At 31.5% G+C, this 16,574-nt stretch overlaps 1 protein-coding gene across 8 annotated transcripts in view; it reads right to left on the bottom strand.

The window, feature by feature from the left end:
* Positions 1-16,574, bottom strand: part of LOC132729022 (paired box protein Pax-5-like) — a 70,220-nt gene that overhangs the window by 8,570 nt on the left and 45,076 nt on the right. For 7 of the 8 annotated variants that reach the window (XM_060714754.1, XM_060714755.1, XM_060714753.1 and 4 more), the window contains 7 exons: positions 13,930-14,127; positions 8,358-8,569; positions 6,643-6,713; positions 5,720-6,008; positions 5,163-5,234; positions 2,477-2,668; positions 933-1,052 (listed from right to left, as the gene is read on the bottom strand). In XM_060714754.1, the coding sequence (XP_060570737.1) occupies positions 933-1,052; positions 2,477-2,668; positions 5,163-5,234; positions 5,720-6,008; positions 6,643-6,713; positions 8,358-8,569; positions 13,930-14,127 (1,154 nt within the window). The remainder of the gene's footprint in view (positions 1-932; positions 1,053-2,476; positions 2,669-5,162; positions 5,235-5,719; positions 6,009-6,642; positions 6,714-8,357; positions 8,570-13,929; positions 14,128-16,574) is intronic. The other variant, XM_060714758.1, reaches the window with a different exon arrangement.

The raw sequence follows: 16,574 nt of genomic DNA, 5'->3' as shown, positions 1-16,574 counted from the left end.
TAGGAGAAACAAACCCGAGACAAAATTACACTTGAGATTTCTTTCACGGTATGTAATTAAGGGATGTGGTATTATTCCGAAGAATTAAATTGTTTTTCAAAGGGAAAATTGAAAAGAAAGCAACACATTATCGACAAAAGACTAGTAAATATTTTAAATGTAAAGGTTTTATCGTATAAAATGTAAGTGCAGAATCTACAAATATTTGCATAACGAAATAGAGAAAATAAATTCGATTGAAGACGAAACATCTTTAAATAACATCATTGCTATTGTTTTATATTGATTTCTAATTTAGTGTCGTAGCCAGTAGTATCAAGCTAATCATTTTACCATAAATCTCTCAATATCTTAGTGCAAACCATCTTGTGAAATTGCTCCGCAAAGCAAATACGTTCCACTATCTGAGCAGACCGGTTCCAATTATGGTCTAAACAGACTAGTGATGAGTGGTTATGTCTGAAATTACGAGAGAACCCGACTGGCTGGAACAAATAGAGGGCTCTGGTTGGTTATAAATAGATTATTTAGGCCCGTTTCATTTAACTTTATCTCTACATTTTATAATGTTTTCATGAGTTATTGATAATTCAATCTGTACAAATTATTCTACTGAGGAACATCGCCTTAAAAGTCAACGGCATGTGAAAATCATTTCAGAAACCCATTCAAACATTTTCTGATCTTTAGTAACTTAAGAAGAAATCGTAAAACAGTTCAAATTACAAGATATTTATAAACTACACTATCATATACATGTTTACAATTCATCGTGTAAACAAAATTTAGGAAAATGCCATTCAAAAAGGGCAAAAGGAATGTTTTATATGTCAAATAATGCTACTACTTCCAATACTACTACTAAATCATTTTAATGTTTTGCTTGTTGGGCAACTACAAGAAAGAAATATATAATGACAGTGAATACTAACCGGGCACTGAGCCTGTATATTGAGCGGAGGTAACTTGAGGCAAGACGACTGAAGGGACAGCAGTTCCAACAACTGGTTGATTTGTATACACTGCGCTAGTATATGTTGTACTAGCTTGACCTGCAATTTAAATTTGTATTATGATCAAAATGTTTTAAAGTTAGAAGCGAAACGTTCACTTGCTATTAAAATGTTTCCGCATAGAAATAGTTGCCGCAGCTGTTTAAGAACGAAAACAGTTTTAATAAATACTTTAAAATACTTTTGGAAAATAAATATCACAAAATGACACGACCTTAAGAATAAATGGTATAACAGTTCTCTATAAAACTAAAATACTGACATAACCTGATGATCAAACAAATCGGTTTAATATGTAATCTTTTGTTTATATTTCTAGGCTATTGTAAAAAATATGGAAACTTTTCAAGAGAGTGAACTTTTCGCATCTCCGAGAAAGCAACACAATATCTTTAATTATTAATCTATTATTTCCAAAAATAAAACAAAAATACGTCAACTACAGCAAATTATTTGAACATATACAAGCATAACGTGTCTGAACATAATTAAATTTGCAACGAATAAATAACTTGTTATATTATATCAAAAAACACAGAAACTAATTGTTAGTATGCGCCTAACTAATTTGGACATTCCTAGTCTTCATCATCATTCTTAATTATTAAAAATCTGCATAAACTGTTTACAGAAAATGAAATACAATACAATATGATCTCGTAATTGCTTTCAAATATTGAAATATTAAAACCAAAATCTGAAGCATAATCGATTCATTATATTTCCCGCCTCTATAGCGATCGAGAAAATTGGCGATAGCATCTATAAACATTGGAAGGTTAGTCTACAGATTCAAATTCCATTTCCTAAAATTGAATATTGTCGTGGGTTATTGATAGAACAAGTGTGATCTGTCGAGAAATAATACACTTTTCCAATGCCTGCTGCCTAGAGATTACAATATAGAAACTTCTGCATCAAATCTGCAACGTTTATCTCTACTTCAGATCAAATACAGCGATTGTTTGTAATTATCAAAAAAGGTATTACAAACATATGCCAAAAATTTAATCATTTATAATTGACAAACGCCATTTATACATAATTTTTTTCCCCTATATGTCTATACATTGTCGTAAAATTTCTTTGGTAAAATATATTTAGAAAAAAAATCACCGGCAAATTTTAATAATAATATTTTTTATTCATTTTTATCTTATTCGGTTCGTTTTTCACAAAATGAAAATTATATTAGTACTTTATTCGAATATGGTGTAGCTTTAGTTCATGCAGCACGAGACAAACAAATAGGAAAAAATAATACAAACAAGAATGTCATGCTAATTACAATACTTAGCAACAATGCAATGAACCAAACTCTTCTTTTTTCCGGAAAATGCGGAGCGACCGAGATGATATTATTTGTATTTCATTTTCATGCAATCATTAAAATTCGTTTTACATATTTTTCTTTCAGGCGTGTTTCGAATTCAATTACTTTATTTCGGTGTGAAATATCTTACTTGAAAATTGAGCGGGAAATGATGGCAAGGGCGTGTAAGCCTGACTTAATGTAGGTTGTACAGGCGTCAATTCCGTTAAATTCCCGCTAATCGGAGTGCCTGGCTTAGGCGACGGTGACGTAGCCGAGCTCGTGTTACTATTTATAGCAGCAGGATTGGTGGTTGATGTGGTTTCAGTATTATTCGACGCAGCTGAAAAGCGGAAACAAAATGTCCTGCAAACTATTGAAGACCTATCTACTAGGTGACTACAGACATCTAGAGCATGCTCTATTCTGAGTATGGATTCTCATGCGGTAACAACATCAAAGGTATGAAAGAAATAGCTAGCATGTAGTTGGAGGAGTTTGACAATGCTATGTTTGTCTATATACAAAGGTGAATGGTATGAAAGAAATGTGCAGACAATAAAGCTTTGAAAAATGAATAAAAGTCCAATGAAAAAAAGAAATCACCGTCTTAAAACAACTTTTAGAAAAGTCGCAATTGCTAATGGAAACATTATTGAGTAATTTCTTGACAGGCAGACATTTTTCATGGGCATTTTTTTCCATATTGACATTGCAGCAAAAAATAAGATGATGACAACAGATAATAAGATTATTTAACTGTTATCTTTTTTTCTGGCTAATGATTACTTTTACAGAAGAAAAATAAATAAAACTTTCTATGACATTGAGTACTTAGCAACATAAATTATATCCGAAATCTTGATTGGACGGGGGAGGGAATAATTTAATCTGCAAGTATCACGTCTGATTTCCGCGTTATCTCTCTAGCAATTTTCTAGTGTAAAGATCTTGTGGAGATCTTGTCGAGAGGCGTGGACCATGATCGGTTTTCCAGAAAACAGTTGTAAATAAAGGTTGCAGAGTGAAATTCCAGAATATTTGATACGCTAAGATATGTCTTAAAATTTGATAAATTGACGGACAATTTGGCAGTTGAGAGAATGTAGTACTGACATTAAGCACTTGCTTCGTTTCATCATTTTGTAGTCCGTATCTAATCTTTTCTTGTGGGTTATATTTCATTGATAGTCATTCTGCACGTTCATCAATTTTAGAGTTAACTAAGCGTTTGTATAAATTTTGATTAATCATACAGCGGTTGATATATGTTATGTTTTCTTATAATCAACAATCACCAGATCAATAATTATTACACAGCTTATTTCTAAAGAACATTTTTTACCAAAAGAAATTATACAACATTCGTTTTGATACTTTGTTTGTTTTTTGTTTTTGTTTTTTTTTACTTATATTCTTTACATTAATAAACAAATGTACTTATATTTTAAAGTTTCTTTTCTTCACCAAATAAACACGTGTGCCTATCTTTTACAGTTTTATTTCTTCACCAAAGGAATCAGTTGAATTCTTTTTTCACCAATTGAATCCGTTGAATTCTTATTACATTACTAAATATTTTTTTAAACAATTTGTTCAAAGAATAAAAGGAAATACAAGCAACTTTGTGCAGATGACATTTCCGGGATGATGACAGAAAAATGATGGTGAAATGGCCTGTCCTGTAATGTTAGGTGACACATCATATGGCATTAACAAAGAACAGATTTTAGTTGAGAGTTATAATAAACTGCTTCTTCTTAAATTAATTGTAGCATGAGAGTAAAGGTTATATTGTATACAATACTGTTATCATTTATTAAGCTTATATCGTTTGCTAAGAATAAATGAAAATATACAAAATTTATTAAATAATAATACAACAAACAACTAGTGATTCTGTCACCATGTTAAACCAAGGCTGATACTATATTCAGCAAAATAACATAAAAATACTAATTGTATTTATAAAAATACAAATGAGATTTTCAATAAATTATTGTTTGGTTGTGTGTTGTTTTTTTAAACATAATCCCAATGTAAGGTTTAGAAGCAGTTTATTACAGATGATGAAATAATGAATCAGGTTATTTCTAAACGATTCCATTGTAAAATACATTGTAATACTGATACTGGCAATGATTCTAACGTCAATTTCATCATTCAAATAATTTTATTGATAGAAAACTCAAAGTCCTCCAATAGAATTCCAAATAAAATAACTACATGCCCTTGCATTACCGTAGTTCACATCTCGGTGTGAGCTTTTTACTGTTCCCACGAGGCAATTAGTTATCACTATTTTCATTAAAGGGCTAATTTCCGTACCGACGGGAGGTGTCCTTTTAACAATTTAGTAAAGATACAATGTATTATAACATGGAAAGTGAGTACCGTTACAGGTGAGATAAGGTTAGATTGGCCGGGAAATGCAACGTATACATGCTTTAAATGATCAATCATAGAAACAAATGGACCAAAAAGGCCAAGTTTCCGGACAAGCTTTCGTTCCTGGAAGTCGGTATTTTGAAACAATAAACAACACAGATTTTATTAAAAGATGAACTTTTTAGCAAACACGTTGCACTTCCGGCTGACTGTATGATCGCAACTACTGTTAAACAAAGACTATATCTATAACATGTTACAGTAAAAACAACAACAAAATATTTAAAATATAGCATCCATATAAAAATATTTTGAATTTAATTTTAATACATTATGAAATGTAAATAGATTAAAGCATCATTGATATTTAATATCTGAAATAAAATTCAGAATTGAAATTTTAGTAGTTAATAAATGAAATATGTTTTATGCTTCAGATGAAATAATACCTTCATAATCGTTACTGTGTGAGTCGGCCTGTCCGTGAATCTCGTGCGGTGAATTACCCTTGTTTTGATCAACTGTAATAGGGTTGGAAGCATTTTACCATGCTGTTAAACTTTCAAATGTTTTTTATCAAATATAGGGCAATTTGTGAAAGTTAAATAAAGTTTACTTTGGTGCTTTTAACGAACTATATTATTTTTAAATGTTTCTACATTCTGTGTACAAATTAATTATTTCTATCGAATATTACTACAGGAAATTTAACTATCACAGATCATTAATATGTTATATGGCCTCAAATTTGTTAACATACATTTGTATAAACATAAATGAAAACGGTACAAAAGCATTTTTGAAAGAAAATATAACTAAACATAAACATTGTACTTAGTAAAATTCTGTTATAATCAAGCTAGAATAACATACTAAAACTTCAATGGGGTAGTACTTCATACACAATGCAAGAAAAGTAACAGTAAGCAATTCTAAACATGCTAGTAAAGAAAGGGTAAAATCATGACATTTCCAAAATACTTTGTTAATAACATAGTTTATATACCTATAGTGGGACTGTATGTGACTGTGGGGGCGCTGTCATTTTGTTGTTGATGATGTTGCTGCATTTGTTGTTGTTGTTGTTCTCTGTTCTGGTCTTCGAGGGTAGGAGAGGAGGTGTACTCTTGTTTTATAGGTGGATTACCGCTAACATAACTTACGTAGGGTGGTGGGTGTAAACTCTGTGCATTGTAAAGCTGACCATTACTACTCATTATAACTGCTTGTGTAGGGTCAGTCATTACTACACCATTTTCTGACCGTGCTGTTTTTGCTGGACGACTATACCAAATCTAAAATCATTACATTTTCATTTATAAATTGTTATTTTTAATTCAACATTTAATTATTCACAATAATGTTATATTTTTCCATTTATTTTAGCAATATGGACATTATAAAGTGTATTGAAATGTGTTGAACTATAATTTACCCCGAAAAAAACCTTTCCCTCATTAATTCTTCATTAACCCGAGACGATAACAAAATTTACTGCTTCCCTATTTGTTAAATATTTACAGGTAAACTGTTCTCAGGCGACTTTATGAGATATTTATTTTTACAGAAGTTCGTACATTTTCAACTTTAGAAATTAGATAATTAGTATTCTCTCGTCTAGTAAAGGGATCGGTAAAGCTATAAATATCATAAATTGATGCAATTACATTTTCATCGTAATAAAACCGCCTGCAATGATAGTAACATTTAGCAATGAAAGCGAAATCTTCATAATTTTGTTAATGTACTTGGTAGATAAATCATTTGAATCACTCTTTAACTACCATATGCTAGTTTAAAATGTCCCCATAAAATGATAAAAAGAACATATTGGAGATATCCTTGTAACAACATAAAACGCTTCAAATTTAATTCGTCAAGATACTAAATGTCTTTGAAAAATTGTAACAGAACAGGAAAAATACTCACGTCCATGTTATTTATATTGTTGTTATTTAAAAGTTGGTCAGCCTTTAATTCAGGATCATGCCCATTTTGAACTGAAATAGAACATAACTTTGTTTAGCAAGCTATTTGATAGTTTTTTATTATCGTTTTGTACAATGGTTTGCTTTTTTGTTGATGATATTGTAGTTATTTGTTGATGATATTGTAGTTAAAGATTATATATAGAATAACATAAAAATGTACCGCAGACTGACAACAATTGAAATGAAAGAATATAGATGTTTTTCGTGTTGTCCCGAATAATTCCGTTTCAGGATGTATCAATTTCCGGTAAAGCGCGTGCTAGTTCGATCACGTGGTTTAGGGCGCATATTTGTCAGACAAGAAAATCGCTTCAAACATCCGGAAATTTATTGAAACAGGGAATGAACACTCATTCGCCGGATGCCGTCGGAGGCTTCAATGTAAAATCCCGCTACAAACATCAACATTAATTTCGTGAATAAAAAACTATATTTACGTCCTTGTGCCACAGACCATCATAAATGCAAATTTCCTTCATTTACAATTTTTGTTGACAATTTTCTGTAATATTAGAGATTAAATAATAAAATCTGTGGTAAAACAATGATGCTCGATTTCATGAGGACTGAGCAAATTTGATGATTTTAGCATAAACAGAGTAAATGACACTGATAGAATTTCACTAAGATGTCAATTAGATCTGGGTCTGTAGTATAAATGTGCTTTATTAATGACAGACTGGTTTATGATTATAAAATGAGAGGGTATGATAGGGTAATAGTCGGCGCTGAAACGCCAGTAGTTTGCTCATTTCACTATAACACAGCTTTACAACCATCAGTCCCATTGCATATGTTTGATGGAATCTAACATTATCACAGCAGCCGTGAAATTTAATTGAAAAGTAACATGTTAATATCGAACACTCAGGTAATTAGCAATTATCTTTGAAGTTAAAATAAAAACATTGGATCAGTGATAGTGTTTATATATTATTCAAACTGAAATAAAATCGAGAGCCGAATCTTATTTTAATTCATAAACATTTAATAGATTACCGCCCGGTATTTTTTTCTCAAATATAATTCGAAACATCGTCAAGTTGAAAAGTCTATTAACAAATCACCCAATTAAAATGCATGAAAAATATAGAAAAGCCTGATTTATTCACGAAATCCGAGGGATTAGAGCAAGCAACCCTATGCTCGCGGGAAGTTACCAATTTTTTTTTCAATTAAAGTATTTCAAATAAGTGAAATAATGGCGTAAACATTCTACCGGTGCAAACATCGATAAGTTTGATATTGATGCCCACTGTTCGTATAATTTAGTACATTCTCAACGGTGTGGATTAGAGATTGATGAAGTGACAGTGAATGGCGGTGCTCCTGTGCACTCTTTTATGAAATGTGTCGCTTTGTACGCGGATGAATACTGGTATGGAACTCCATCCTATTAACAGCTGAATAATTCACAAGGCTATTTTACTAGGATCAGGGTCCTGCTGGGTAGCTTCAATTCAATATCTACACGACATATACAAATGCTTTTATATTGCATGAATAAATATTTTATTAGATCTTTAGGAAAAATACGAAATTGGATATTTTCTGATAATATTGAAAGGTGTGATAATACAGCAATATTCTTTAACAAAACTGAAAAAATATAATATCTGCCAGGAAGAAAAGTGTAACATTGTTTATATTTACCGTTTTCGTCGTGCTTTCGTTTCGTTCCTGTATTGCCGTTGTGATCGGTGAGTGGGGAATTTCCTTGTGGAGGAAGACCCATTATTGCGTTGATAGAATAGGTTCCACCTTGACCATTAGGTGAACCGTGGGGAGTACCACCTTCCCCAGATACCGGAGAGCTTCCATCCTTCGACATCCGAGCATTGTCGGACGCTCGATTCCGTACAATCCTACAATATAAAATATATCTATGATTACAAAGAAAACTTGTTATTTACCTACACTACCTGAAACATCACTAGATATACTAATAACTCCTTGAAATACATATTAGTGTTATTAATTTGCAGAAATCATTTTATTTTCAAAGTATGTTCGCATATCCTCAATTCAAAAGTTATGTATGTCAATCTTCAAAAGACATTCAGATACAAATTTCTGTGATTTTCTCAAATTATTTCAGTTCATTCATAAAAGTAATTTTGTGTTTGACAAATATTATCTCTATTCATGACGTAAAATAAAAAAAACAAATAAAATACAATATTGTTCAATAGTGCAATGTTAATGTTCATTAAAATCATTATCTATATAATTGTAATGCGGTTGGCCACGAAACGTTCAAGTATTGTCTTAAACACATTAGACAGTGCAGTATTTGTTTAGCAAGTACATTAAATGTTCCGTCGCAAATACCTAGCATATCTTCTACGAAGTGTGGTGTAAACATTATTGTGAGATTGTCTGGAAATTCGTTTTAAAACAATTTACGTTTCAACGTCATCCAATAACCTATTGTACCCCATGAATAGAGGTAATTAAACTAGACTGCACGCGCATTGAGACCTATCCCCGGGGATTTAAGTGCTTTATGTAAGAAAACCCCTTGTAGTAGTTTTGCTTTTAACATTTACCATTTTCACTCAATGAGAAAAACATATAATCCACCCAGTATTTCTGCCTACAAAAGAGCAATGATGGCAGTGTTTCAGCACTCGTATTTCCTACAACTGTTCACAAAACAGCTCTAAATCAGCAAGTGCTAATGCATTGTCCGTGTCTGACACAGCGGGGGTCTCCAGCCAAGCAACAGTAATACCTTCCGTTAGAGACATTAACTGAGCTAGAACCTTTAATGATTTCATCTAAACTACTCTTACTTCATGTAGTTTATTCAGATGATTGGTTTTTAGAAATAGACTTGACGATGCCTTTAAATGGCAAACAAAACAGTATTCAATAATTTCTTGTTTCACCAAAGATTCTGTTCATGCATTGCATATTTTTTTACTATTTTTGTGAAAGATTTACTCTCGATTCAGAAGACATACATTTTCCATATTCTCACAAATTAACTGTTTATTTCTGATATTTTAATTAATAAATTTGATTAAATAGTTGACTCTGCAAGGTATGATCTTCCTTTTACACAGATTTTCAAATTTAAACATCGTCTTAACCGGAAAAACAAGGAGAGAAAATTAGAAAAATGTTGTATGAGTAATCTTAATTCTAATAATCTTAATAAAACTTGTAACATCTTATCTGTTAAGGTCTTTACAATCAAAGAATGTCCTATCGTTTACCTGTTGTATTTAGGATCAAAATTTCTCTAAGAGCTATTCAAAAAGCGGAAAAACACTTTAAATGTAATCGGAACAATCTCTTGTGAAATATAAAGACAAACCAAATTATTTTGCGACACCTTCAATTAAGCAAGAAAACGAACGATCAGCAAACAAAAGAAAATATGTGCTTTTGTTTTATAATGTATGTTTATTCTCAATCACACGAAATCGATACTAATGAACAGTCTTAGAGGGTAAAAGGGCAATTGTGGTTCTAGATTTTTAAAAAAGATAACAGGTGTACAATTAAAGTTCATATGAGAATCTATGCTTTAGAAAGCGCTGGTAGACTTGTGCTTTGAATGAAAAAGACAAATATTAAAGTAATCTATCACCAATTTCAAACCTTAATGTGATTTGACACGATTTTTTACTCCTTGTCATGGTTTTTGAAACTTAAAAGACGCATTTGTTTCTGTATTCGTAAATATATATGTTATCTTTATTTTCACTATTTTAAGTTAAATACGATTCGGAGAATTTTCTTCTATGTCCATCCTATTTGTAAAATGAATTCGTACCCCTTGAGGATCAGAAATCGAATAAAAAAGAAACAATAATGAGTTTTAAATATAATAGATAGTGAGCTTCTTTTTTAAGAAGGTCCAAAAGAGTGAGATACCTTGAGGGTAGCAAAAATAAATATGCGAATATTGTAATTCGGTTCACGACAGATAATGTAAGTCGCAATATCTATCTGACCCCTAACCAGTTTTAGCAGTGTTTATATTTTAAGACGTCAAATTCTTACATAAAATTATCGTGAAAGTAAACTTTGCATTCTCCTTTACAGTTGTATAAAAATTATCTGTTTGAAAAACAAGTATAAAAGACACCTAATATTTTTCAATATACACATAAATGAATTGAGATAAAACTAGAAATATGTTCATAAGACACATATATCTCTATATTCCATTGTCTATGGACGGAGATACTGACAGTAAGACGGACGGAGAATAATTAATAGAAATAAAAAACAAACAGTTGAAATTAAATTAAAATAAAACTGAATAAGAACTGCTTTATATAGGTCAAATTACGGTTAAATTGATGATTTGACCCGGATGGCAATTGGGCCGATGGTGTGCAACCAACTGCTTTAGATCATATATCAATGGTGCTTTATTCGAAATTGGCCAACGGTGTGCATCCAGGTGAGTGATATCTTGTATCAAATGGTTGTAACGTTACAAGGCGACAAATTTCACAGGCAACCTGCGCTCCAATTGATAACAGAATACGACTAGTGATGCACATAATGAACTCAACTAGCGTGTAGTTTCCCATTCATATAATCCTAAAACAACAACAAGCTTTGATGAGGAGGTAAGAAAATAAATATACCATAAAATTACAAATAAAACAACTAATTAGGAAAAAAGTTACATAATTATCATCTGCGTGGGTGATATAAAATAACATATACTGTATGGGGGAAAACGTAAAATACGTATGGTAAATGATTGCTTTTGTTGTTGTTTTAAAATAACACTTAAGTTTAGAAATGTTGCGTTAAGAAAATAAGACAAATGAGAGAGAAAAATAGGGAAAAGTAGCTACAGTGAATTTGTAACTGTACTAGTTTCAAAGTTCAATTATTTGAGAAAATATAAATTATGATAATAACTGTTTGAAGCAATCATTATGAATATCTTCACCAAACTTAAACTTTATGCAGTATAGATAATATCTTGCACCATGATAAAATTTAAATGCCTTTCTAAAAGCTCTCACTTTCTTCTAAAAAAATACTTTAAGGATTAAAAAAACAAGACCCATTATCACCATATACGGATGATAAAGCAAGAGTCCCCCTTACGTTAAATTGTTATTAAATGTTAAACGCGTCCCAAGTTATGCCGCTCCTCACAAAAACAGATGTAATAAAAGCCTTGGTTATTTCACACTATGATAATAAATTAGAGGTAAAAGTTTGAAATATTTACATGTCATTTCGATGCAATGATTTTGATTACATACATTTAGCGAGATCTGATAAGGGCCAAATAAAGATGGCGTACGCTCTTATCACGACGATTTACTACCAGAAGTTTTCCTTTGAACATGTAATAATGTAACTTTCACGAGAACTATTATTTAAATTCGCGGTCGCTTTATGGTAATATTCTCCTAGAGCAAAATGTCAGACCTGCCTCACAGCTTATTTAACAAAATATTTGTATGCACTAGGCTCTGAGAACATGTAAACTTCGTACAACTTCAAAGGCCGTATCAAAGACGTTTGATCAAACCAATCAAGCAAACAGACCAATTACCAATCAAGTTGTTTTCCTGAAAATGCAACTTTCTTTCTACGTCCAATTACATGAACAGTACTATGGCTTCATTGCAGTGATTTTACTGCATTATTATGCAAAACATGGCATGGAAATAATTACAAGTTTTTATAACAATCTATGCGAGAGAAAAACATGGCATGATTTAAAGTTCTTTCTTAAATGCACCAGTTCTGCACTCCAAATACAAGCGGCGACAATGTCTTTAACAGTTTTCTAACGTTATTAAATTAAAAATAAAAATTTAAAAATAAATAAACTCAACCCAAAAAGTAAAGATTTTTTTCATAGCGTCAAACTCATGTTTTCATTTTATGTAAATATTGAATGAAATGACTATGAAACTGAAACTATTGTGTAGGCGCGCATCATTAGAGATTTTAGGGACGGGATTGATGAGCAAAATATATAGACAGGTGTTTGTCAATGTTGCGTATGAAATGTTCACTAAGAAGCGTTCATGTCACTTCTGCATGAATGCAGTCAAATCGTCCCAATGTGGCTCCTTGTGGCTCTGTGTGGCTTGATTTAATTGGTACGGAGTGATGTTAGAAGAGCGAACAATGGTCGTAATATTGGTGCAAAATGTAATCAAACCTTGAGCACATTCTTGGCCAATAATGGCGTTGTTAACGCGTAATTTGGACAGACGGTGCCGCCGTTAAATTGTCTTTATTTGCCGCTTATTTACATCAACCTCATACTTTTCGTCAAATCTAATATTCTAGGGACAAAATTTGAAATATCTCGTTTGATCCTGAAGACAACTCGACGAGAAAAGGAAACTTCTATGAAGACAACTTTGACAGCTCACATTGTCTAATATATTTCAGTTTTATAACTGCATGCAAGCTCGAAGCACATCTGTTATGCTAATCATTATTTATCTAATTAGAAAAACATTTAGACCCCTTACAAGTTTCCAACATATCCCATTGTAATTATTGGGTATCACTTGCCCATTATAGATGCTGTTTTCTAAGCAATTAACAGGCAATGTGTGTTATAGTCTATTAAGTAGTTTAGTGCATTCTTGAAATGAAAAGATAAGTTGTTAAACTGTTGAATGAAATAAGATGCTTAAATAATCATATTTGTAGATATATGTGAGTAAAATACAATATTTCGATCATTAGGTGGAAACACGGCAAGCAAAAGCAATTCATTAAAATGATCATACAGGATGATAAACTAACAAAAAATGAGGAAACGAATAAAAAGAATTGAATACATAAAGATATTTGTCTTGCTACATATATGCCTCACAATAGTTACATCAGAATTCTTTGAAAATCATAAACAAAACAAATCTAGAAATGTCACTCTCTTGGATGAGTTGTATGCCTCGGACAAAAAAAATGAAGAATGAAAAAGAACAGTAAACAAAGAGATATTTTTGGGGTTTTGCACTTCCATTTGTAGACATCTATACACCTAAGGTTACAAGTTGATACCTCCAATATTTTTCAGTAACGCCCTATAAAGGGGAGGATTTTTCTCTTCGTGCACATTTACGTGTAAGAACAAACAACATACATAAGTTTCGCAGTAATCCATCAAGAACTGTAGGAAGAGTAACGTTCACGATATTGTACATGTTTGGGCATATTGAGCAACCAACCGACATGCTGACTCATTCTAACTTTGTTTTTCTTCACTCACCTGTTAATTGAGCTGACACTTGGTACATTGTCATTAGAACAGACATTCTCTGCTAGTAACCGATCCCGAATCTCCCAGGCAAACATCGTTGGGTTTTCAACTTTATACCTAGTGATAGCATCGACAACTGCCGGAGTGGCCACCTTAGGTTTTGAACCTCCAATGACACCTGGTTTTATAGATCCTGTTTCATAGTACCTGATTTGAGAAATAAATGGCATTAACTTAACATATGTTTAATACTAATAATAAAAGAATAGTAAAGTCATCTAGAAATATATAAAAAATTGTTAGTCCAGACCTATGAGATGCAAAGGATATTAAAATTTGCAAAAATTTAAATTAGGAAAACATGATAAATAAGTAACAGCAAAAGGTAATGTTTTACATTAAAGGGCATATTTTCATTATTGCAATAATTCATTTTAATTTTTTACACATTAAATAGCTATTATTCCATGCGATTGTTAAATAATTTAGTTACGAGGTGTGGTAACATGAGTTGCTTGCACTTGTTTTTTATATAGTGATAATGTCATATCATACTCTATACTGGAGCTTCAAATATACTCTCAAATGAAAGTATAAAACTTGTTCAAAAAAGAAGAAACTATTAATCATTTGTAGGAAAATTACCCCGATGTACTATTTTTTTTTAAATATTAAATCAGAAATATCCATCTGTAAAAAATCACCTCAATTCAAATCGACTGCTTTCAATCAGATATAATCTAATTACATTGGTATTTGCATAGTAATATGTCATTCTAGACTTCTTTTAACTTCGCGATAAGGGATTTGTCAATATCAATCTCGTTTCTAAATTCATTAAAATTAGTACTTTTTCATTGAAGGTGCAACATTCATTTTAATTTTTATTCTAATCATATCTCAAACTTTACTCATAACTACAACACCTATACTGACTGGTGATTCAAATTTTTCATCGTTGGTGTCCTAACGTTAAGTTATTGTAAACATTGTTCAAACCATATAACATCTGTATAGCTGGTCCACAATGCCAGTATAATAACTCAATTGACAAAACAGATTGGAAACGGAGATTATCAAATTCCTTAATTGCTACATCATCACAAGATATGCCATTCCTTTGTTTAGGACATGGTCAAAACATATCCCTTGACCTCTAACCTGAAGTGACCTTATGGGTATAGATTCAGAAAAAAATGAAAAAGATATGTTTGCAAAACAAGTAAAACACTATCTAACGGAAACACTGTACGCTTAATTAGTGAAATACAAGAATAAAACTGGTTCTCCGTTAAGTGAACGAGCACCTAAAAGATCATTCATTGGGGCCATTCAAAAAAGGGGTTTCTGTGCATAACTTATGAACGGGATAATTTATCAGTGGATGGTTTGCTGTTATTTTGACAGGCTGTATTTTGTAAGAAAAGACAACGTAAAGTAACATGAGAAAACGGTTGCTTCAATAATTTCAATAATTACTAGTTTGCAAATAAATACATCATGTTGACCACAAAGAACATAGAGAGGCGTTCGGTACATGTTGGACAAACCAAAGCGTTTACTGCACCTAATTCTATTTGGGTATTTAGTTTCAGTGTTATATAGCACGCAATCGTCTTGGGTAGCGGTTAAAATATTGTTTACAATATTTGACTTTCCTGAAACAATATATCACAGGGATTAAAGTATTTCTTATATCATGGGGATTAAAGCATTTCATAGATCCCTTACTGTTGTACTATCTCAAGACCTGAAAGTGGTTTTTACAAATGATACATTATCTTTATGGTATCTTTGGTGGTGAAGCGCTTGTGGTCAAACACACAAAAAGTGTCCACGAGCGTGTCAATTTAAAAGGCAATAATAACTTGAAGTAGTTTTTTTACACATTCAAAGTTTATCTCATTAAGAAAACAAATCTTGTCTCTGCTATTATTCTCTTTTCTCATGAACAATTAAATAACAAAACTAGTTTAGTTTCTTATGTAGTATTTCGGTTTTTATTTACTTAAAAGTTTGTTAAATCATTGTAATATTCTTTTAATTTAAATTGGAATGAATTCAAGTTTAACAGCCTGGAAGTTTATGTATTTATAGAATGAAGTTATAAAAACAAATATTAGATCAAAGGCAACATTAATTTCCTATGACGAAAACTTAATTATGATATATTTGTCGACGAGGTAGAGTGAGGTCCCAACCATCTGCTGTATAACTTACGATGGTCCAAGGCTAGGACACTATGACATAGTTATAAAGGAGATACTTTGTGTATTATTTCATATATTACGTTCACGTGGTCAGTAAGGTATTTGACATGTCACATACAACATTTTTATAGTCATAGTATGTGTTATAACAATGGCTGTTCTTGTCAAAATCTTACACAATTCACTATCGTTTACGTTACCATACAATGGCAATGTATTTAATTAATGAAATTTTATTACAAAATTGTTTCGTAGAATCTAACTGCGTCTTATCAAATTTTATTCATATCTATCTGCTTACTTTTCATAATTAATCAATAAAAAATTCTTACTTCAAAGCATGAAATATCAAAACAAAAAGTCAAACACAATTAATAATTTAATAGTAGTGAAAATATGTAACTGTATTTTATGACTGGTATTGTTGGTCGGCATTAAAACACA

This window comes from Ruditapes philippinarum, unplaced genomic scaffold (assembly GCF_026571515.1).
Source record: "Ruditapes philippinarum isolate M1 unplaced genomic scaffold, ASM2657151v2 ctg88_1_1_1_1, whole genome shotgun sequence".
In the NCBI taxonomy this organism is placed as follows: domain Eukaryota; kingdom Metazoa; phylum Mollusca; class Bivalvia; order Venerida; family Veneridae; genus Ruditapes; species Ruditapes philippinarum.
This window is presented reverse-complemented; position numbering and strand designations above follow the sequence as displayed.